This window comes from Anomaloglossus baeobatrachus, chromosome 4 (assembly GCF_048569485.1).
Source record: "Anomaloglossus baeobatrachus isolate aAnoBae1 chromosome 4, aAnoBae1.hap1, whole genome shotgun sequence".
Classification (NCBI taxonomy): Eukaryota; Metazoa; Chordata; class Amphibia; order Anura; family Aromobatidae; genus Anomaloglossus; species Anomaloglossus baeobatrachus.
Window position 1 is genome coordinate 504,598,594 of NC_134356.1, and position 25,430 is coordinate 504,624,023.

A 25,430-nucleotide genomic window follows, 5' to 3' on the forward strand; every position below is an offset into this window, starting at 1 on the left:
GCGCACGTTTTGCGCCAGTTTCCGTAACTCGTAGCGTTCTCATTTTTTGGGATCTATGGCTCACTAATGGCTTATTTTTTGCGTCTCGAGCTGACATTTTCAACGGTACCGTTTTTGCGCAGATGCTACATTTTGATCGCCTGTTATTGCATTTTGTGCAAAATTAGCGGCAACCAAAAAAAACATAATTTTGCAGTTTGAAAGTTTTTTGCTGCTAAGCCGTTTACTGATCAGATTGATTTTATATTTTGATATATAGGGCATTTCTGAACGCGGTGATACCAAATGTGTGTATATTTTTTAAAAATGTTTAACCCTTTAATTTTCAATGGGGCGAAAGAGAGATGATTTGAACTTTGTTTTTTATTAAAAAAAATTGTTTATTTTATTTCTTTTACTAGTCTCCCTAGGGGGCTATAAGGATCAGCTGTCTGATCGCTCATAATTTTCTCCCAATCAGAGCAGCACTGCTCAGATCAGCAGAAATGATCATCTCTTGTAACTTGTAGTACTCGGCTGCTTATTACACACTACCTGAGTCATGTGAGCTACAGGAGTCATCACATGACACTGTGCTACCATGACAATCATCAGATCCACATGATTAAGTCAAGTGACTTCCGGTGGAGGCCAGTGAGTACAGATCTACCGCGATCAAATAGCGCTGTCACATTTTGAAAGCGCCATTTAAGTGAACAGGTATGGGTGGATAGCAATTCCACTTGTGCGTGCAAGGCATACATGTCAGCTGTACAAATCAGCTGACATGTGCATGGATACCCCCCGGCTGCCTGTGGCAGCTGGTGGGGTTTAACACTCTGACCACAGTGACGTAACATTACTGCCTGTGGTCGTTATGGGGTTAATGATTTGTACCCTGTGGTGAACTCTTTGTATTTACTCTCATGAAGCTTTTCTTTGTGGTAGACTTAAATACTGAAACACCTACTTCCTGGATTTTTCTTCATTTCAGTCGATGTTGTGAAGGAATTTTCCCTCACTATGGAAAGGATTTTGCAATCATCCATCACTATTATTTCCCGTGGATGTCCAGGCCTTTTTGACTTTCCAAGATCACCAGTGCACTTTTGCACTTTTTTTGCACCAATGTACCAATCATTGTATTTTTGTTTTCTTTTATGGAAGGGGTAACAATTCACACAAAAAGTGTTAAGACAAAGATTATTATGCATAAGTGGTGGCTGAGTATACCGCTATACAGGGGTGCAATGTTAGTCCGCCTCCACGTGGTGCACCCTGGGTAACACTAAAGGACTAACAATCTTGATGACCAAACAATCAAATTATATCTAGATTTCCTGGTCAGTATATCTTACATCATACCTAATAATCAACAGAGGAACAAAGGAACAACTTTGACAATGCCTAAAAAATATAATAGTATTGTCACAAATGTCACTCCTCAAATGAAAGATCTTGGACCCATGGTGAATATCTGGCAAATTAATATTGAAGGTATCAGCCGCCTAAAATGTGTTTTCCTCCACAAGTTCCTCACTGATAACAAAATAGATGTACTTGTTCTTCAGGAAACGCATGTTGAAAATGAAGATAAACTCCTAGTTCGTGGCTCCATCTATGGCTTTGATCTAATTGGTGCTACATATGACTCTCATTACGATGTAGCCACATATGTGAAAAGTAACATTGAAAACGCAATGCTTGTATCTACATCTGTTGAAAATGACATCCATGAAGTTGTGAGCAAAGTTGGCGATATCACAATTGTTAATATTTACAAGCCTCCTGCAGTACAATGGCCCACAGAAGTCATTCAGGTTCACCCACACCCTACTGTATACATAGGAGATTTTAATAGCCACCACGAGCTTTGGCAATATGCTAGCAACGATGACAATGGCGAGTATCTGGTAAACTGGTCTGAAGCGCATAATATATTCCTCGTTTTTGATGCAAAGGACTTTCCAACTTTCCAGTCAGCAGCCTGGCAGAGAGGATACAATCCTGACTTATGTTTTGTCTCACGCAATAGAAACAATCAACCTTTGTCTACATCTCGATGTGTTGTCAAACATTTCCCTCGTAGCCAGCATCGCCCTGTCATCATCACCATTGGAGTATCTATTCCTCTTGTAACGTCGTATCCGCGTCCTCGATGGAACCTTGCCAAAGCCAACTGGAAGAAGTTTGCAGATCACCTTGATAAGTGTATCGGCTGGATACCTTTAATCAGTAAAAACTATGAACGGTTTTGTAAAGCAGTTATTACAGCTGCAAAGAAATCAATACCACGTGTCTTTCGCAAAGAATATATCCCAGGATGGTCTGATGAATGTGAACAACTGTACAGACAATTTCTTGAGAGTGAAGATGGTGAAATTGGTGAGGAATTGTTGAACAAACTGAATGCAGCACGTTGTATTAAATGGATGGAAACAGTTGAGAATTTGGACTTTAAAAGGTCCAGTAGAAAAGCATGGTCTCTTAAGAAAACTAGAAGGAAATCGTAAAGTAAAGCACAAAACGAATTCTATAACTTCAAATCAAATTGCAGCACATATTGTGAACATATCAAGAAGCCAAAAAGACCGAGCTCACACCATAGAAGTTAAAAGTAAGTTTAAGCTACTAAAATCATCAGTGGCGCCATCTGAAGAATACTCACGTGCTTTTACAACCTGTGACATTGAAATTGCCCTTGCTGATACTAAAATTAACAAAGCTCCCGGCTCTGATGGGATCCATTCTGAATTTCTCAAAAACTGTGGACCTTATGCAAAAAAATGGATGGCAAAGTTCTTCTCAGATATTATGGAGAATGCTCAAGTCCCTAGTAAATTAAAACATGCCAAAATAATTGCATTGTTAAAACCTGGGAAGCCTGAAGATAATCCATCAAGCTATAGACCCATTGCCTTGTTGAGTTGCTTATATAAGCTCTTAGAACGCTTAATATATAACAAGATCAGTCTAAAGATTTTCGACTCAATACCTATAGAGCAAGCCGGCTTCAGACCTGCTCGAAACTGTAGTGACCAAGTCTTAGCTTTGACATCTCTCATTGAAGCTGAATTCCAGAAGAACAAGAAAGTCTCAGTGGCATTTATCGATCTCTCTGCTGTATATGATACTGTGTGGAGGGAAGGACTTTTATATACATTTTTGAAGGTGATTCCATGTAAGAAAATGATATACCTCTTGAACAATATGATTGCAAATCGAACTTTTCATCTTATTATGGGCGATTCAACCAGTTGTAAGAAATCTTTAAACAACGGACTGGCCCAGGGATCAGTGCTGGCACCTTTCCTGTTTGCCCTGTACCTAGCTGATATTCCTAAAACAGTGTCACGGAAATTTGGATATGCCGATGACTGGGCACTTGCTATGGTAAGCAAAACAATGGAGGAAGCAGAGGATGTTCTTACAAAAGATCTTAGTGTAATGGAAAAGTACTTCCGACAATGGAGATTAAAACCTAACCCATCAAAAACGGAAGTTTGTTGCTTTCATTTACACAATGCAAGTGCCAAGACTGAACTTAAAGTACAATTTGAAGGCCAATCTGTTAAACACAATTTCAATCCTAAGTACTTAGGTGTAACCCTTGATAGAAGTCTAACTTTTAAATCCCATCTGGATAAATTGGCACAGAACTTGAAAGCACGTAATAATATTATTCAGAAACTTTGTGGATCCTCCTGGGGCTCGGCAACATCTGTTTTGAGAACATCTACTCTTGCCCTGGTGTACTTTGCTGCAGAATACTGTGCTCCAGCATGGTTAAATAGCTGTCATGTAAACTTAATTGACACTCAGCTGAACAACTCTTTGCGTATAATATCTGGTGCTATTAGACCTACACCTGTTCACTGGTTACCTGTGCTGAGTCATATCGCACCCGCAAATCTAAGAAGACAAAAGCTCCTACTTAAAGAATACACTAAAGTAGGGAATAATGAAAAACTTCCAATATACCAAAATATCAGAGATGTTATAATACAACGATTTAAATCAAGACACCCACCCATCCGAACTGCAATCACCTTGCATGAACAAGACTTCAATTCAGAGGAGAAATGGCGAGAACTTTGGGTCAATGTAGTAGACAAATGTTCAAATGTTCCCTAATTTACAAAACCCTCCACCAGGCTTCAATCTACCAAGGAAAACATGGGTTACTCTAAATCATATCAGAACAAATTTTGGCGTCTGTGCAGATTTTATGTATAAGTGGGGAAAATATGACTCTCCGACCTGTGACTGTGGAGCAGATCGTCGAACTATCCAGCACATTGTTGAGGAGTGCCCCCTGAGATGCTACCATGGTGACAAGAAGGATTTCTATATTGTAAATGATAACGCTATTGCATATATAGAAAATCTTGATATTCAAATTTGATTTTTATCCTTTTGATATTTTTCAATCACGGTCTATTGTCTGGTGTTTATTTTTATATGATGGTAAGATATACGTTCATACAATTAAATAAAGCACCTAAAATTAAAACAAACAACCATAGATTACTACATAGATTACAATAAGTACACATAAATATATATTTACAAAAAAAAAAAGTCAATGTACCAATCTGTTGATTTGGCCACTCCTAACATTTCTGCTATCTCTCTAATGGATCTCCTCTTCTTTATTTTCCAGCCTTACGCCATCCTCATTCACTTCCATTGAGAGCTCCTTTGACCACATGTTGTGGGTTCACAGCGAAAAGTTCCAAATGCAAATGCCACATCTGAAATCAGCCCCAGACTTTTTCCCTGCTTAATTGATGATAGGTTAATGAGGGATTAACCAATCAAGGAGCTTTTGAGATAGTTCTCCAATTACCATTTATCCCTTGAAAAAGAGGTACCTACATGTTAAGAAGCTGTAATTCCTAAACCCTTAGGGGTGCTTCACACACAGCGAGCTCGCTGCCGAGATCGCTGCTGAGTCACGCTTTTTGTGACGCAGCAGTGACCTCATTAGCGATCTCGCTGTGTGTGACACTGAGCAGCGATCTGGCCCCTGCTGCGAGATCGCTGCTCGTTACACACAGCCCTGGTTCATTTTCTTCAAAGGCGCTCTCCCGCTGTGACACACAGATCGCTGTGTGTGACAGCGAGAGAGCGACAAATGAAGCGAGCAGGGAGCAGGAGCCGGCGTCTGACAGCCTGCGGTAAGTTGTAACCAAGATAAACATCGGGTAACCAAGGTGGTTACCCGATATTTACCTTAGTTACCAGCCTCCGCAGCTCTCACGCTGCCTGTGCTGCCGGCTCCGGCTCTCTGCACATGTAGCTGCTGTACACATCGGGTTAATTAACCCAATGTGTACTGTAGCTAGGAGATCAAGGAGCCAGCGCTAAGCAGTGTGCGCGGCTCCCTGCTCTCTGCACATGTAGCTGCATTACACATCGGGTTAATTAACCCGATGTGTACTGTAGCTAGGAGAGCAAGGAGCCAGCGCTCAGTGTGCGCGGCTCCCTGCTCCCTGCACACACAGCTAAGCGGTGTGCGCTGGTAACTAATGTAAACATCGGGTAACCATACCCGATGTTTACCTTAGTTACCAGTGTCCGCAGCTTCCAGACGCCGGCTCCGTGCAAGCGCAGCGTCGCTTGCACGTCGCTGCTGGCTGGGGGCTGTTCACTGGTCGCTGGTGAGATCTGCCTGTTTGACAGCTCACCAGCGACCATGTAGCGATGCAGCAGCGATCCTGACCAGGTCAGATCGCTGGTCGGATCGCTGCTGCATCGCTAAAGTGTGAAGGTACCCTTACTCTAATTAGGATGTGAATACTCTCAAATGCTTTGGGAAACCGCTAAAATGCCAACACTTGTATTACTGTCCAAATATTTCTAGACTCAACTGCAAGAACAATGTTACTTATTTCTGAGGATACTGCTTGGAATAGCAAAATTAATAAACAATAACAGAAAATATTAAAGAAGTCATCTGCCAGAGTAATCTGAAAGTTACAGAGAAAACGTAGACATACATTTTAAAAGAAACTCATATCTGATTCATGCTGCCCAAATCACAGGCATCATGAAATAGATCCTGGCTGTACGTATATTTCTCTCTGAATGGCTCTGTCGTTTTAGAGAAATAAACTTTAAAGATCCAACCAGTGACGATAGATGGAGACCAGTCAAGTCCACGCATGTGGGGTGCCTGCATGCGTGCCATCTTTTGCAAAGTGCCATCATTGCTAAGTGCTGGGCAGTTATTTCAATGGCTGTGGACTAACATGCATCTTCTCTTCTCTCTCTTCACACAGGTATATATCTCTGATTACTGAAGTGAAATGTCTTCTCTCCTCTGCTCCTGTTGAACTCACGTTCCTGGTATATATCTCTTCTTACTGAAGTGAAATGTCTTCTCCCCTCTGCTCCTGTTGAACTCACTTTCCTGGTATATATCTCTGCTTACTGAAGTGAAATCTCTGCTACCCTCTGTTCCTGCTGAATTCTCTGTCCTGGTATATATCTCTACTTGCTGTGACTTATGCTATGTCATCTTTACATTATGTTTAATACTCACTCATTTATGACTGTATCTTCCTCATTGTAAATCGTATCTGATGGTGGAAGGTGTGAATCAGTGTAGACTAGAGTCTGGGTGGGTGTCAAATGTTCTGTTTCCTTTGATTCCTTAATCATTCCCTGGTGTGATCACCTTTTGTTAATTTTCCCTTAACAAGCTGAGCTCCACAATCCCCCTCACCTACTCCTCTAGGTTGCCCTATATATCTGGAGCTTTCTTAAGGTGTGCACATGTGTGGGGTACCTGCATGCGTGCCATCGTTTGCAAAGTGCCATCGTTGCTAAGTGCTGGGCAGTTATTTCAATGGCAGTTAGTCAGGGCAGGAGTCAGGTAAACTACTCTTTGACACCTTCTATGTCAACCATGACCATTATTTCTATCCTTACCATCCTATGTGCTTTTACTGTCCACTTTCACTGCCCTGTCCCGCCTCCATCACCACTCACCACATTAGCCCCTCTCTCCTCCCCTCTCCTATGTACAGCTCCCATGCTCTCTTCACCTACCTTAATAACGTCACTCCTTCATGCTCCAGGGTCTGGCAGAAAAAGCCATGCCACAAGTTCAAAAACAATCTGATCTTTCTCCTTCTAATCCTACTTCTTTCAGGTGACATCTCTCCCTATCCCGGTCCACCCCATGCTAACTTTACCCCCTCCCCCACCTCTCATAGAAACCCTGGTAATCTTATTAACATTAGTTGTACACCCTCACTCCCCTCTTTTAATTGTGCTCTCTGGAATCCATGGCCCATATGTAACAAGCTTCCTTACATCCACAACTACTTTCTCAATAACTCTCTCAACCTGCTAGCCCTCACTGAAACCTGGATTCAGGATTCTGACACTACTTCCCCTGCCGCCATCTCTCACGAGGGTTTACACTTTTCCCATTCACCAAGACCTGGAAACAGACATGGTGGTGGAGTCGGTTTACTCCTGTCCCCACAATGCACTTTCCAGGTCATCCCCCCAGCTCCATCACTCTCAATCCCATCTTTTGAGGTCCACACCATCAGGCTCTTCCATCCCCTCTCCCTCAGAGTTGCTGTCATATACCGTCCACGAGGCTCACCCACCCAGTTCCTTGACCACTTTTCAGCCTGGCTGACACACTTCATGTCCTCAGAATTACCAACCCTCATCCTAGGAGACTTCAACATCCCCATGAACAGCCCCTCCTCCCCATCTGCATCCCATCTTCTATCTCTAACCACCTCCCTTGGCCTCTCACAGCTCTCATCCACTGAGACACATGAAGATGGTAACACTCTTGACCTGGTCTTTATCCGCTTCTGCTCAATCTCTCACTTTGACAACTCACCTCTTCCCCTCTCTGACCACAACATCCTCTCCTTCAAGTCACAAACCCTCGTCCGCCCCAGCACACTCCCACCTATCACACATTCAGAAACCTATAGACCATTGATTCTCAGACACTTACAGACTCTCTACACTCATCACTATCCCCTATCTCCTCACTTTCCTATCCTGATCTGGCTGTAAACCACTACAACGAAACACTCAGAAGCACCCTGGACCAAGTAGCACCCCTCACCCTCATAACCTCCAAACACCAAGTAAAACAGCCTTGGCTCACATCACAAACAAACTCAATTTCTCCAGCAAAGCTCTAGGAGTGCCGAACGCCTATGGAGTAAAACCCGTACACCAGAAAACTTCATCCACTACAAGTTCATGTTAAGAACCTACAACTCTTCCCTTCACCTCGCCAAACAGACATACTTCACCACCCTTATCTCCTCACTATCCAACAATCCAAAAAAACTCAGACCCCCATCACAGACCTTCATGCTGATGACCTGGCCTTGTATTTCACAGAGAAAATAGAAAACATCCACCGAGAGATCAGCTCCCAGCCACCAAGCTTTGTGAATCCCATCCCTCCCCATATCCCATCCAGCTCACTTTCCACATTTGACCCAGTCACAGAGGAGGAAGTCTCCAGGCTCCTCTCTTCTTCTCGTCCTACCACTTGCCTCAGTAGATTCCTTCCCTTCACACCTACTCCAGCCCCTCTCTCCGGTTGGCACCACTCACCTAACTAAAATCTTCAATCTCTCTCTCTCTTCTGGTATTTTCCCCTGCTCCCTCAAACACTATCATTACTCCATTATTAAAAAACTTTCTCTTGAGCCGTCTTGCACAAGCAACTACAGACCAGTCTCCAATCTCCCCTTCATCTCCAAACTCTTGGAGCGCCTGGTCTACTCTCGTCTCACCCGCTACCTTTCCATTCACGCTCTTCTAGATCCTTTACAGTCTGGCTTCCGCCCTTTACACTCAACAGAAACTGCCCTTGTCAAAGTGACCAATGACCTATTGACAGCAAAACGTAACGGTGACCACTCTCTGATTATTCTTCTTGACCTTTCTGCCGCCTTCAACACTGTTGACCACCATCTCCTTCTCTCTATGCTCCATTCTATCTGCATAAAGGACATTGTTCTTTCCTGGTTCTCTTCCTATCTTTCTGGCCATTCATTCGGTGTATCATTTGCTGGCTCCACATCTTCTCCTCTTCCTCTCACAGTTGAAGTCCCTCAAGGTTCAGTCCTTGGCCCTCTTCTTTTCTCCCTCTACACTGCCCCAATTGGAATGACCATCAGCAGATTTGGCTTCCAGTACCATCTTTATGCTGATGACACACAGCTATACACCTCATCTCCTGAGCTCACCCCCGCTGTACTACAGAACACTAGTGACTGCCTGACTGCAGTTTGCAATGTCATGTCTGCTCTCTATGTGAAACTTAACCTTTCCAAAACTGAATTTCTTCTTTTCCCTCCATCTCCCAACCTTCCTAAACCTGACATTTCCTTCTCTGTGTGTGGCACAACGATAAGTCCTAGGCAGCAAGCCCGCTGTCTGGGTGTTATACTTGACACTGATCTCTTCTTCACCTCCCACATACAATCTCTTGCCCGCTCCTGCCGCTTGCACCTCAAGAACATCTCTAGAATCCGCCCCTTTCTCACAATGGAAACGACAAAAACCCTCACTGTGGCCCTGATCCACTCTCGCCTTGACTATTGTAACTCTCTATTAATTGGTCCCCCCTAACTAGACTCTCTCCTCTACAGTCCATACTTAATGCAGCAAGGTCACCTATCTGGCTAACCGCTACTCGGATGCCTCTGCACTTTGCCAGTCATTGCACTGGCTGCCCATATATCACAGGATCCAATTCAAACTGCTTGTTCTCACCCACAAAGCTCTCCACAATGCAGGACCCCCCTACATCTCCACCCTCCTCTCTGTCTATCACCCCACCCGTTCTCTATGCTCTGCAAATGACTTTCGATTAACATCCACACTAATTCGAACCTCCCACTCCCGAATCCAAGACTTCTTCCGAGACGCACCAAACCTTTGGAACGCTCTACCCAAAGAAGTTAGGACGAATCCCAATCTACTCAGCTTCAGACGCACCCTAAAAACACATCTTTTTAGGGAGGCCTATCACACTCCCTAGCCAAACTAATTTCACCTAATCCCTCCACAACTTCTCAGAAAATAACCCCACGTCAAACTCCATGGCACCCAAATGCATCTCAAGGCTCTAGCCAACTGGTCCAGGAAACCATTATCTATCCCCCATTTTCTTGAGATGGCTGGATTGTCATTGTAATTGTAATTAAGCACTTGTACCTTGCCCCCCCCATCTCAATGTAGATTGTAAGCTCTCACGAGCAGGGTTGTCTCTTTTCCCTTTAACCCCTTCAGCCCCCAGCCTGTTTTCACCTTAAAGACCCGGCCATTTTTTACATTTCTGACCAGTGTCACTTTGACAGGTTATAACTCTGGAACGCTTCAACGGATCCTGGCGATTCTGAGATTGTTTTTTCGTGACATATTGTACTTCATGTCAATGGTAAATTTAGGCCGATATTTTTTGCGTTTATGTGTGAAAATTTTGGAAATTTGGCGAAAATTTCGCAATTTTTAAAATTTTAAATTTTATGCCCATAAATCTGTGAGATATGTCACACAAAATAGTTACTATATAACATTTCCCACTTTTCTACTTTATACCAGCGCAATTTTCGAAACAATTTTTTTTTCCGTTAGGATGTTAGAAGGGTTCAAAGTTCATCAGCAATTTTTCATTTTTCCAACAAAATTTACAAAAAAAAATTTGTAGGTACCACATCACATTTGGTGTGACTTTGAGAGGCCTAGGTGACAGAAAATACCCAAAAGTGACCCCATTCTAAAATATGCACCCCTCACACTGCTCAAAACTACATCCAAAAAGTTTATTAACCCTTTAGGAGCTTTACAGCAACCAAAGCAATGTGGAAGGAAAAAATTAAAATTTTACTTTTTTACACAAAAATGTTACTTTAGCCATAAAATTTAGCATTTTCACAAGGGTATCAGGAAAAATGCACCATAAAATTAATTGTGCAATTTCTCCTGAGTACACCGATATCTCATATGTGGGGGAAATCAACTGTTTGGGCGCACGGCAAGGCTCGGAAGAGAAGGAGCATCATTTGTATTTTTGAAAGCAAAATTGTCTGGAATAATTAGCAGACACGATGTTGCGTTTGGAGACCCCCTGTGGTGCCTAAACAATGGAGCTCCCCCACAAGTGACCCCATTTTGGAAACTAGACCCCTCATGGAATTTATCTAGATGTTTATTGAGCACTTTGAACCTCTAGGGGCTTCACAAAAGTTAATAACTTTGAGCCGTGAAAATAAAAAAAAATAAAAAATTACCACGAAATTGTTACTTCAACCAGGTAGCTTAGCTTTTTTTTTCACAAGGGTATCAGGAAAAATTGCAACATCAAATGTATTGTGCATTTTCTCCTGAGTACACAGATACCTCATATGTGGTGGAAATCAAATGTTTGGGCGCACAGCAGGGCTCGGAAGGCAAGGAGCGACATTTGACTTTTCAAACGCAAAATTGTCTGGAATCGTTAGTTGATGCCATGTTGTGTTTGGAGACCCCCTGAGGTGCCTAAAAAATGGAGCTCCCCCACAAGTGACCCCATTTTGGAAACTAGACCCCTCATTGAATTTATCTAGATGTTTACTGAACACTTTGAACCCCTGGAGGCTTCACAAAAGTTTAGAATGTTCAGCCGTGAAAATATATATATATTTTTTTTTTACCATGAAATTGTTATTTCAACCAGGTAGCTTTTTTTTCCACAAGGGTATCAGGAAAAAATGCACCATAAAATGTATTGTGCAATTTCTCCTGAGTACTGCTAGAGATGAGGAAACAAAAGGCGCAAATAGGGTCTTACCCGGCAATAACCGTTTAGAAAAACACGAATGAGAACACTCACCTGATGAGGTTGTGCCAGTCACAACCCCTTGAAAAGCCTGTGAGTGTCAGCGTGGTTCCAAGCAGCGGCCCCGAGATGATCGTGACAAAGATTTTTATATATATGTATATACATATATGAGAAACGGGTTTATGCCGCGCTCAGGAATCACTGTATCCAAGGAATTTACTTTAAATCTCTTTTTTATTACAGTTCCAACGCGTTTCAGAGACATATACCGTCTCCTTCTTCAGGGAAAAGAGAAAATGTATCCACAGTATGCAGACCAGATGGTTATATAGGAGTCCATTAAAGACACGTTAATCCTAATGACGTCAATGCTCTCATGGTAACAGAGCATTACCATGTTACCATGAGAGCATTGACGTCATTAGGATTAACGTGTCTTTAATGGACTCCTATATAACCATCTGGTCTGCATACTGTGGATACATTTTCTCTTTTCCCTGAAGAAGGAGACGGTATATGTCTCTGAAACGCGTTGGAACTGTAATAAAAAAGAGATTTAAAGTAAATTCCTTGGATACAGTGATTCTTGAGCGCGGCATAAACCCGTTTCTCATATATGTATATACATATATATAAAAATCTTTGTCATTTCTCCTGAGTACACAGATACCTCATATGTGGTGGAAAGTAATTGTCTGGGCACACGGCGGGGCTCAGAAGAGAAGGAGCGCCATTTCACAGCAAAATTGGTTGGAATTATTAGCGTACGCCATGTTGCGTATGGAGACCCCCTGAGGTGCCTAAACAATGGAGCTCCCCCACAAGTGACCTCATTTTGGAAGCTAGACCCCCATGGCATAAATCTACATGGGTAATGAGCACTTTGAACCCTCAGGTGCTTCATACATTGAGGCATAAAAACAAAAAAGTACTTTTTTTTCCACAAAAATGTTATTTTAGGCTCAATTTTTTTATTTTTACAGGGGTATCAGGATAAATGGACTGCAAAATTTGTTGGGCAATTTGTTCTGAGTACGCTGATAACTCATATGTGGCAGAAAACCACTGTTTGGGCGCACGGCAGAACTCCAGAGGGAAGGAGCGTCATTTGACTTTTTAAATGGAAAATTAGCTGGAATCGTTAGCCGCACCATGTTGCGTTTGGAGATCCCCCTGATGTGCCCAAACAGTGGAGCTCCCCCACATGTGACCCCATGTTGGAAACTAGACCCCCCATACAAAGAAATATTAGTTTGGCAAAATAAAAAATACAGAAGTCAGTAGAAAAAAGAAAAAAAAAATTATATATATATATATATATATATATATATATATATATATATATATATATATATATGTATATATATATATGTATATATATATATATATATGAGCGCCTGCAACTGACACTAAGGCAAGTGCCACACGCGAGAGCAATGCACAAATCTCGCAACGCATCACGCGGCACAGCCGCACACTCCTGTCTGGAAGAGAGCGACCGTGCCGGATGATGCAATATGAGACTCGTGCATCGCTCTCATGTGTGGCAGTGGGCTGACCCTTACAATATTTAGTAAAAAATACTGTAGTTGACGATTACTACAGTATAATTTTACTGGCCCTAAACTAAGTTTATTTGTATTTCTTTCTTAGATTACATAAAAAAATTAGGATGAACGCACGGATGTGCTGCAAAAAGGGGGGATGGAAAAAAGATGGATGGAGGATAGAAAAGGGCGCAACGGATGCAGGAGCAGCGGAGGATGGGAGAGGGGCGCGGCGGAGGATGGGAGAGGGCGCGGCGGATGGATGGGAGAGGGCGCGGCGGATGGATGGGAGAGGGCGCGGCGGATGGATGGGAGAGGGCGTGGCGGATGGAGGAGCGGCGGAGGATGGGTGAGGGCACAACGGATGCAGGAGCAGCGGAGGATGGGAGAGGGGCGCGGCGGAGGATGGGAGAGGGGCGCGGCGGAGGATGGGAGAGGGCGCGGCGGATGGATGGGAGAGGGCGTGGCGGATGGATGGGAGAGGGCGTGGCGGATGGAGGAGCGGCGGAGGATGGGTGAGGGCACAACGGATGCAGGAGCGGCGGAGGAAGGGGGGGACGAGGGGAAGGGTGGAAGGGGAGTGGGAGGTGAGATTGGAGATAGCTACCTTACAGAATGGATCTAGGCAGCAGGATTGCAGCAGATCCGGGAGGGAGGAAGGGGGCAGAGGATTAAGGGGATGGGATAGAGCAGGCAGCAGATCAGGGAGGGGGCAGAGGCTGATGGGGGAGTGAGGTGGCAGATGCAGGAGTGCAGCGGCAGATACAGGGGCGCAGCGGCAGATGGGGAGAGTGTGGCAGCTGATGGGGAGAGTGCGGCGGCTGATGGGGAGAGTGCGGCGGCTGATGGGAAGAGTGCGGCGGCTGATGGGAAGAGTGCGGCGGCTGATGGGGAGAGTGCGGCGGCAGATGCAGGGGTGGTGGAGCGGCTGATGGGGAGAGTTCAGTGGCTGATGGGGAGACTGCAGCGGCAGATGCAGGGGCGGTGGAGCTGCTGATGGGGAGAGTGCAGTGGCTGATGGGGAGAGTGCAGCGGCAGATGCAGGGCCGGTGGAGCGGCTGATGGGGAGAGTGCGGCGGCTGATGGGGAGAGTGCAGTGGCAGATGCAAGGGCGGTGGAGCGGCTGATGGGGAGAGTGCAGTGGCTGATGGGGAGAGTGCGGCGGCTGATGGGGAGAGTGCAGCGGCTGATGGGGAGAGTGCAGCGGCTGATGGGGAGAGTGCAGCGGCTGATGGGGAGAGTGCAGCGGCTGATGTCGAGAGTGCAGTGGCTAATGCAGGGGCGGTGGAGCGGCTGATGGGGAGAGTGCAGTGGCTGATGGGGAGAGTGCGGCGGCAGATGCAGGGGCGGTGGAGCGGCTGATGGGGAGAGTGCAGTGGCAGATGCAGGGGCGGTGGAGCGGCTGATGGGGAGAGTGCAGCGGCAGATGCAGGGGCGGTGGAGCGGCAGATACAAGCAGGGAGCAGAAAGAAAGCAGCAGCGTCAGAACAAGGGGGGGGCGCAGCGTGAGGAGAGCAGCGGCGTCAGATGCCCCCATGCATCTGACGCCGCTGCTCTCCTCCCGCTGCGCCACCCCCTGCATCTGACGCCGCTGCTGTCTTACTGCTGAGTAGCGGCGTAACATGCAGGGGTGCAGCAGGAAAGTAGCGGCATCAAATGCAGGAGCGCAGCGGGAGAGCAGGGGCGAAGCACATGGAGCAGGGCAGCGGTGGATCGGGGGCTGTGACTCACAGATGGGCGCCCGCAGTGATCGCTCTCCTCAGATTCCACGGAGGGAGAAGCTAAGGAGAGCAATCTCCTACAGCGAGCTCACCCGGTCCCAGATGCACGGTGCTGCTTGGAGAAATCGGTCACAAGGCCGATCTCTCCAATCAGAGCTGGGGGCGGGTACAGTAAAGCTCACTGAGCTCCAGCCAATGGCCAGTGCTGCAGCTACACTGACATAGCTGGATTTCAATGCTTCAGCCATTTTCAATGGCTGAAACATAACACTGGCTGTGATTAGCTGACGAACGCCGCTCAGCCAATCACAGCCTCCGTAGGTCCGGGAAGGAGACACCACCCCTCCTGAGGTCAGGTACAAGTCCTCTCCTTCCCGAATCTACAGTTTTTTAAAACCGATCACGGTGCCCGGTGCTCTGGTGCCGCGATTCCGCCATGATGGATGTATCCGTCAAAGGTCGTGAAGGGGTTAAATATTGTATTTTCTATAACTGTTACTTGTTTGTATATGATCCTCCTGAATTGTAAAGCGCTGCAGAATATGTTGGCGCTATAGAAATAAAGATTATTATAGCTATGCCTCAACCGACTCTTACCAGCGCTACTGCAGGAGATTGACAGATCACTCCCTATCTACACACGACAGAGAGCCCTTCCTTTTAAAGTGGGCATACATATTGGATGGTAGATGGTTAATGTTGAATAGCTGTTGAATGAACTTCAGCCTTATGAAGGGTTCTTATGTAGTCACAGCCACTTTAGCTCATATGGACTGTGTTAGTCATTCAAAGACTTATGGGGGCTTTACACGGTACGATATCGTCAATGTTTTATAGTCAGGGTCACGTCGTTAGTGACGCACATCCGGCGTCATTAACGGCATCGCAGCGTGTAACACTTACCAGCGACCTTAAACGTCCTCCAAAGTGGTGAAAATCGTTCACCATAGAGAGGTCGTCCTAAAACCAAAAATTGTTAATGGTTGTTTATAGATGTTGTTCCTCGTTCCTGCGGCAGCACACATCGCTGTGTGTGGCACCGCAGGAGCGATGAACCTCACCTTACCTGTGTCCCGCCCGCAATGAGGAAGGAAGGAGGTGGGTGGGATGTTCGTTCCGCACATCTCCGCCCCTCCGCTTTGATTGGCCAACCGCTTAGTGACGTCGCGGTGACGCCGAACACACCTCCCCCTTGAGGGAGGGATTGTTCAGCAGTCACAGCGACACCGCCGACTAGGTAAGTGCGTGTGACGCTGCCGTAGCGATAATGTTCGCTGCGGCAGCGATCACACGATATCGCATGCACAACGGGGCGGGTGCTTTTGCGTACGATATCTCTAGCAATTGCCAGAAATATCGTAGCGTGTAAAGCCTGCTATAGGTCTAAGGACCAACAATATTTCTGGCAACCTGTCAGAATGTTCTAGTAACGTTCTTTCTCAGAAAGTTTTGCTCTTAAACTAGTGACTTTTAGAAGAAAATTTTGAACAGGTCTAACATGTTTCCAGAAGATGACAGTCGAACATCTAACATTTACATAGTCATATGAGATGACGACAGTGCAATGTTGGTACAGTGTACTACATTAAAGCTCTATTCACACAGCTCCGTTTCATCAGCTTTCCTTAGCTGCAAAAATAGCATAGTATGCTGTACAATTAGTTTCTATTATAAAACACAAAATAAATTAATGTAGATTTTATCGGTATTACTTATTAGTATGATTTTCATTATTATTATCATCATTATTATTATTATTATTATAAACACCAATGTTAAAAATATAAAAAAAGAAAAAGATGTAGCAGCAAAAAAAACCACTCACCCATCAAGTTCAGCTGTTTCCACATAACACAGCCCATGTGGTTCACTACTGGACAGAAGAAGCATGTCGGCCTGATAAACGGAATAAAAATAATATTGATGGGTTTGGCATAAATATGCAATTTGCGATAATACTGTGCTCTAGCCAGTCAATGAGGCCGCTACGTACATTAGTGTCAGCAGAGCATGGTTGCCAAACGCAGCCCAGACTGCCGACTGCCTGACATGATTCATGTTGTGCTTTGTGGTCAATTACATTTCACAGTTGAGAAGAGAAAATATGAAGCAAGTGCTGGTAGGAAAATTATCAAATTAATCCACAGATTACAGCAAATGTCTAGCAGCTAATAGTAAAAGTATGATCAGATTACAGGCAAATCCCTTCACCCACGATGACAACCTGAAATATTCAATACATAAAATGTTCTGTCTCCTGACTGCTCATTTTCACTCTTTGGCCTCTATTGCATACAGTACCTGAAAGTAAAACTGGACATTAAAGGGGTTGGCTCCTTTTGCAGGATATGTTAATGATGATCATATGATACTTTTCTTCAGCTCTGCCTCCGTTCTCTGGATTTTGGAAGTCATGCTCTGTTGTTCAGCCAATCTTATATTCTAGCTGGATGGCGCTGCTGTCTATAAGAGGACTGCTGACTGAGGTGAATGTAACTGGACATGTTACTCAGCCTCGTTTATAGTAACACTTTGCACAAAGAAAAGTAGTACTAGCACATGGGCGGAAGCGGAGTGGCATATCCGATGACATGCCCCTCTATCCACAGTCATTGATTGTATGGACAGCGACAAGTCATGATTGCTCGTGGTTCATTGATGTGCATATGGAGTGACCGCTAGCTTGTCTGGTCCAATTGTCCAATCTCTCAAAAGTGCAACTTAACGCAAATTTGTTAACAAGTAATGTTAACAGAAAGGTGTCAGAACACACACTACATAACAGCTTGGTGTGTATGAGGCCGTGCCCATGGCAGACCACTACCCTCTGGGCATTAGAATTAGACCATGCATCAATGGAAGAAGGTGGTCTGGAATAACAAATCATGTTTTATTTTACAGAATGTAATATCTGTGTAGTCAGGGGGACGCGACTAATTAGAGAACTTCTATCATCGATTTTCTTTTTCTGTTAAAAAAATGAAACACTTATGCAAACAGCCTTTCTTAGTTGCATTTTAGAACCATTACACGGAAGAACAGGTCTAAATGCCTTGATCGTTTGTGCTGCACAACACTTCTGCCATCTTTTGGTGATAACTCAGTACTACAGGCAGATCTGTTGTACCGGTAACTCTAATACAACCCAATAAAATCATTTTTGGTAATAAGGTTTTTTTTTTTTAATATCCTGTTTTGCTTAGAAATCAGTCTAATCCTGTATTCTTTGTAGACCATTATGCATTCCAAAAAAAGAAAGAAAAAAAAAATCCTCAGCACACACTGGATTCATTTGAGCTTTTTCTTCTTTTGCGTAACGAGAGAAAATGAAATAGCTTTCCATAACTTTAGACAGACAATCATTGGCACTTTATCTGAAATATCCATTGTCATTCTATTTTTTTCGACTCAGGGAAAACAGTGGAGTTACAAATAAAGCTGTGATAAAAAAGAAAGATACACCTTAGAATATCGGGAAAATATTCTTAGATGGTCAAATGGACGAGTGCAGGTGCTAATTGTGCCTATTCAGACACCTCTAGTTTACACCTACTAGCTCGTGTGTGTCGAGTACTATGGGGATGAATGGCCCAAGGTACTTACCTTGGTGAATCTTAGAATAGTTGCTTTAAAAATTATTGTATACTTCATATTCCTATTTAAAAACTCTAATAGCACAAGAAAACAACTCTTTGATTCAGAAAATCCTGCACTAGAATTGTTTAACTTGTGAACCTGGAAGAACGCTCAAATCAGAATCAAGGAAAATCTTGGGACACAAAAATAAATCAAAGTATGACTTACAACCACAAACTGATTGTTCTCCAGTCTGATGATATCGCCCGCTTTTACATTCATCCACTTCTCATTTTGCAGTCTGTTAAAGACAAAGAGAAATAAAAAGGCATAATTGATTTCGTCTCAGAGAATTCCTGCTGCCATTTTCAATAAGCCTGAAGTCTCAGTACTTCTGTAACAAAAGGAACATGAGCAGTCAAGATGTAAAAGCATGACATTCCCAGCTGGCTCACTAATATAATACCATGGAAATAAAATTGGTGAACAAAGTGCAAACGAGGATGAATTTCCTGCCCATACAGCCATACAAACAATTTGTTTAGGACAACTTCCAAATCATTCCTACACAAGAACAAAATTTAACATTAGAAGGAAAAAGCACAGTTAAATCAAACATTTTTTTTTTTTATTGGAAACAGCACAGAATTTAAGAAAGCTTTGGGCCTCATAGTTTAACCGCTTATTGACTTAACATTTCATGTTCCTTGACAATAAAATTAAAAAGCCATTCTATACAAATTCACAATACACTCTGACTCCAGATCTTCTTTTAAATGAAAGTGAGCGCTACCAGTGTGAGACATGTAATGACTGACAGTCTGCTCTAGTGATCTGCAGGATTCATACAAGTAATGTCCCCTTTTATTTAAAATAAGAGCTCAAGAACATCTGTGTCTGGCCCACTACTAGTGATGAGCGGGCACTACCGTGCTTGGGTGCTCGGTACTCGTTAAGAGCAGTTGGATGCTCTGATGGGCATGATTCAAGCACCCAAGTATAAATGCAAATCAATGGGGGACTCAAGCATTTTTCTGGAAGATTTCCTGGACAACTGCGCGCATCCCCCATTGACCTCCATTATACTTGTGTGCTTGCGTTGCTCCAATCCGAGCATTCAACTGCTCTTAACGAGTAACGAGCACCTAAGCATGGTAATTCTCGTTCATCACTACTCATTACATATTAAGAAAAATGCAAGTTTCTCAAGAATAAGACATCGGATCTCAGATATCAAATTATCATTTTATTCCTATGAGCTGCATGCCCATATAGACAGCTTAGTAGGGCTAATCCTACTAACAGATTCCCTTTATTTAAGTCTTGCAGCGCTGAGGTCCTGGGTTCAATTCCCACCAAGGACACCATCTGCAAGGAGTTTGTATGTTCTCCCCATGTTTGCGTGGGTTTCCTCCGGGTACTCCGGTTTCCTCCCACACTCCAAAGACATACAGATAGGGAATTTAGATTGTGAGCCCCAATGGGGACAGTGTTCCCAATGTATGTAAAGCACTATGGAATTAATAGCGCTATATAAAATTAATAAATTATTATTATTATTATTATTAATTTAATGGAGAATGTGCCATTGAGAAAAAGACAAACTATCCTATCAGAGCGAGGTCAAAGACTGTATTCTCATTTAAAGGGTCAGAAGTCCAAAGTAATTTTCCTTCTAGATACCTATCTATTTAGTGCCATATTTTAAGCTATTTTCTAATATACAGTATGTGAATTAAAAATTCCCTATTGTTCCCTAACTACACTATCTAATGGCTTTTCTTTTTTTCACTTCCTTTTTGATGACACTTTAAGAATCCCAGTGCATGCTGGGATACTCAAACGAAGCGTCATCACGGGACAGAGGCTGCGGTCACTATCACAGCTGCTGCCCCATCCGTAAAACAAAGCGTCATCAGTGATGCTCATTTCAGGGGCTGCTCTAGTGCCACAGTGATCCAAATACTTTAGAAAATAGTTTAGATTATGGCACTAAATAGATAGGGATTTAGGAGAAAAATTACTTTGGACTTCAGATATCTCCTTTAGCTCATTCAGCAGCGAGTAATGAACAGTGCGGCACAGAAGGCAAACGTTTTAATTTGTTTATTAAAGCCGAACTGTAAAATACCAAAAATACTTGAATTAAAGAAAAAAGAAAAAGCATTAAAGAAAAAACATCAAAAAACAACATTTTTTTCTAAATAAAAAAAGAATCCAAAGCATAAGTTAGTATACGCGCAGTAGTAACAGCACATTCACACCATGGATATTTCACAGATTAAACCCAAGAGAAAAACACAAAATGGCGTATACCCAATAGTACGTAAATAAGTAAACATTAGCAGTACATGTAAATTACAGAGTACTTGGTTAACGCCTTTTCATGAAAAGGCATAAAAGCCGTCCACCTGCAACAAGGGGTACCAAGTTGGGATTGTCTTAACCTGTCCATAGTATTAAAATGTTAAATTATGTCAGTGACCTCCACCTGAATAAGGGCAGAGAAGGATGGGGTCCCAACTATTATTTACATGTACTACTACTAATTACTTGCTATAGGGTATATGCTCATTTTGTAATTTTCTCTTTGGTTTTGTCTTTTCATCTAAATGCAAGAATGCTTGGTGCACTTGATAGCCATTTAGCTGTGGAATCGGTGTCTAAATGCTCATCAAATCCTTATATCTGAAAGTCCTTTAAAAAGGCTTTTCCAGAAAATAACAACTGTCATTTATTTTAGACAGAATGAGTCAAAAAACTTTTCACAATTTATAAGCATTTAAAATGATGAAGCCTTTTTCTGAATTTGTCCCCTTTATCAGAGGACAATAATGTCTCTAGTTTCTTCCGCCATGACATTGTAGACCTAAACTTAGTAAATAATTTTTCCCAACCGGTTCTAGAGCCAAGATGCCCCAAGTGCAGTAGCATAACCATACAGCTCCAACATGGTATGCCAAATACATATTAGATTTTTTCCAAATTCCAAATAGTATACAGGCAACTTTTATTCTAAGAAAAAACCCAATTGTGCTCAAATTATAAATAAGTATAGACAGATTTATTCTCATCACAGTATCTAAAACACAAAATCCAAAAATAAAGAATATTTAAATATACCACGTTAGTATACTGCTACCCTACAAAAATACTATAGCCCCTTGCGAAAGTATTCGGCCCCTTGAATTTTTCAACCTTTTCTCACATTTCAGGCTTCAAACATAAAGATAACATTTTTAATTTTATGGTGAAGAATCAACAAGTGGGACACAATTGTGAAGGTGAACTAAATTTATTGCTTATTTTAAATAGTTGTAAAAAATAAAAAACTGAAAATTCGGACGTGCAATATTATTCGGCCCCTTTAAGTTCATACTTTGTAGCGCCACCTTTTGCTGCGATTAGAACTGCAAGTTGCTTGGGGTATGTGTCTATCAGTTTTGCACACCGAGAGACTGAAATTCTTGCCCATTCTTCCTTTTGCAAATAGCTCAAGCTCAGTGAGGTTGGATAGAGAGCGTTTGTGAACAGCAGTTTTCAGCTCTTTCCACAGATTCTCGAGTGAACCATTCCATTGTAGATTTTGCTTTATGTTTTGGATCATTGTCTTGTTGAAAGACAAATCTCTGTCTCAGTCTCAGGTCTTTTGCAGACTCCAACAGGTTTTCTTCAAGAATGGTCCTGTATTTGGCTCCATCCATCTTCCCATCAATTTTAACCATCTTCCCTGTCCCTGCTGAAGAAAGACAGGCCCAAACTATGATGCTGCCACCACCATGTTTGACAGTGGGGATGGTGTGTTCAGGGTGATGAGCTGTGTTGCTTTTACGCCAAACATATCATTTGGCATTGTTCCCAAAAAGTTTGATTTTGGTTTTATCTGACCAGAGCACCTTCTTCCACATCTTTGGTGTGTCTCCCAGGTGGCTTGCGGCAAACTTTAAACAACACTTTTTATAGAGATCTTTGAGAAATGGCTTTCTTCTTGCCACTCTTCCATAAAGGCCAGATTTGTGAAGTGTACGACTGATTGTTGTCCTATGGACAGACTCTCCCACCTCAGCTGTAGATCTCTGCAGCTCATCCAGAGTGATTATGGGCCTCTTGGCTGCATCTCTGATCAGTCATCTCCTTGTTTGACATGAAATTTTTGAGGGACGGGCGGGTCTTGGTAGATTTGCAGTGGTATGATACTCCTTCCATTTCAATATGATCGTTTGCACAGTGCTTCTTGGGATGTTTAAAGTTTTGGAAATCTTTTTGTAACAAAATCCGGCTTTAAACTTCTCCACAACAGTATCACGGACCTGCCTGTTGTGTTCCTTGGTCTTCATGATGCTATATGTGCTTTAAACAGAACACTGAGACTATCACAGAGCAGGTGCAGTTATATTGAGATTTGATTACACACAGGTGGCTTATATTTATCATCATCAGTCATTTAGGACAACATTAGACCGTTCAGAGATCCTCAATGAACTTCTGGAGTGAGTTTGTTGCACTGAAAGTAAAGGGGATGAATAATATTGCATGCCCCGATTTTCAGTTTTTTATTTTTTACAAAAATTTAAAATAAGCAATAAATATCGTTCACCTTCACAATTGTGTCCCACTTGTTGTTGATTCTTCACTATAACATTAAACATTTTTTATCTTCAGGTTTGAAGCCTGAAATGTGGGGAAAAAGTTGAAAAATTCAAGGGGGCCAAATACTTTTGCAAGGCACTGTATTTAACTTGTTTTCATCAGTCATAAGCAAGGGCAGAGACTGCAAGCGTTATAGGTAGCAACGATCTGTGTGACTGAGCAATTTTGGTTGGAATACACAGTGGCGACATAGTCCTCAGTGATCAGCAATGTCCTAAATCCTAATTTGTCTATATTTGTATAGTGAACCTCAAAGACCAGGCTCGATAAACACAGAATACAGTGGGATAAAAAAAAAATCTATCAAAGAATGGGTGTGGTGTTTACAAAGTTGTGGTCTCTTGACGAGCTTTCGCAGAACACACTTTTACATATTCTTTTATTTAATAACACTGCATAGCATTTAGGAACTTGTGAAAATACATCTATGGAGAAAACATGGGAAACACAATGAATGCAAAAAACTTTCACAATTTATTAGTGCGGACATGGTATATGAAAGAAAAAAACAAATCTGTGACACATAATCTTATATAAGAGGTTTCCTTCCTGTATCGTTACCTGCAGGGTTTATGCAATCTTTTGTTCCTGCATTTTTTATTCTTTGTTAGCCGTATATACAAATTTTCTGCTTCCCATAGTAAACGACTGTCATATGGAAACAGAACTGTATACATTTACATGGCAGTGCCTGTGCATGCTAGAAGTGATCCTAAATATTTATTCAACTGTTATATATACCCTGCACAATCAACATATTGATTTACTACATGATTTGGCCACAGCGTGGAAGACGGAGCCTTTCATATCAATCCAAGTACACGTTGTCCTGGATAACTTTCAACACAAGTATTTTATTGTGAGCACTCGATCATGAGTTGCTGCACATCATCTTAAGGTTAGTGTACTGGCAAATTTATCACCTCTCTTTACTAGAAAATAAGTCAGCTATCTCTGCTAATATCCCATTTCTTTTCATTTTTAGCCCAATACCGAATGCAGTAATTTATTTTGTAAGACTGATCTCTGTAGCACTGGAAGAAGAGACCAGTACAGCCTTGTTGTAGAACACAAAGCAAATCATGCTAAATAATGGGGACAGACATTTTATCTTTATTCTAAAGGGGATGTGTCAGCGGGATTTCACCCTCAAAACTATATATATGTGCACATAGCCCTTTCAAAGACAAGTCCACCCATACTAGTACATGGCCAGTCTGTTTTTCCATTACTGTGAAATCAGCGTTTAAAAGGAAACAACCAACAGGATTTTCATATATAAAGTACAGTATTCATTATACTGGTGCTAGGATGCTGAATGGAAGCATAGCTTTTGTTCTGAGAGTGGATGTTTTATTTCAGAAAGTAAAGTTCTAGCAATGCACTGCTATTTGACTGACAGGTGCAACAGGGGCGGGAACATGTGGGTCAGGTCTTGCTATCTATTCCAGCCCCTGTCTGTCTGCCTACGCCGGAAATAATGTCTCTGATGGTGACTGGCGACAAGAGGAGGAAAGCCAGACATGCAAACAGGGGTGGGAATAGAAAGCAAAACCTGACCCACATATTCCTGCCCCTGTTGCACCTGTCAATCAAATAACAGTGCATTGCTGTAACTTTACTTGCACATATTTCTGAAATGAACAGAACAAAAGCTATGCTTACATTCGGCATCCTAGCGCCAGTATAGCACTGGTTTTACTTTCTATATAAACATCTTAATGGTTGGTTCCCTTTAAACTTATATGCAAATGAGGACTAATAACTATTTTTAGATCTGAATACTCTTAAGGGTGGTGTCACACACTACGATATATCGGGCGATATGTCGTCGGGGTCATGGATTCCGTGACGCACATCAGGCATCGTTAGAGATATCGTAGCGTGTGACAGCTACGAACGACTGTGAACGAGCAAAAATACTCACCTTATTGTTGCTCGTTGACACGTCGTTCATTTTCATAAAGTCGTTCCTCCTTCTGCGCGCCGGTTGTTTGTCGTTCGAGGCAGCACACACCCCGGGAACGACGAACACAGCTTACCTGCGTCCCGCCGGCAATGCGGAAGGAAGGAGGTGGACGGGATGTTACGTCCCGCTCATCTCCGCCCCTCTGTTTCTATTGGGCGGCC

The 25,430-nt window shown here is 42.8% G+C and overlaps 1 protein-coding gene across 5 annotated transcripts in view; it reads right to left on the reverse strand.

Moving 5' to 3' along the window:
* ATP8B4 (ATPase phospholipid transporting 8B4 (putative)) overlaps nt 1–25,430 on the reverse strand; it is a 500,578-nt gene that overhangs the window by 220,849 nt on the left and 254,299 nt on the right. For all 5 annotated transcript variants that reach the window (XM_075345819.1, XM_075345815.1, XM_075345817.1 and 2 more), the window contains exons 8-9: nt 18,879–18,951; nt 16,900–16,970 (exon numbers count right to left, since the gene is read on the reverse strand). In XM_075345819.1, the coding sequence (XP_075201934.1) occupies nt 16,900–16,970; nt 18,879–18,951 (144 nt within the window). The remainder of the gene's footprint in view (nt 1–16,899; nt 16,971–18,878; nt 18,952–25,430) is intronic.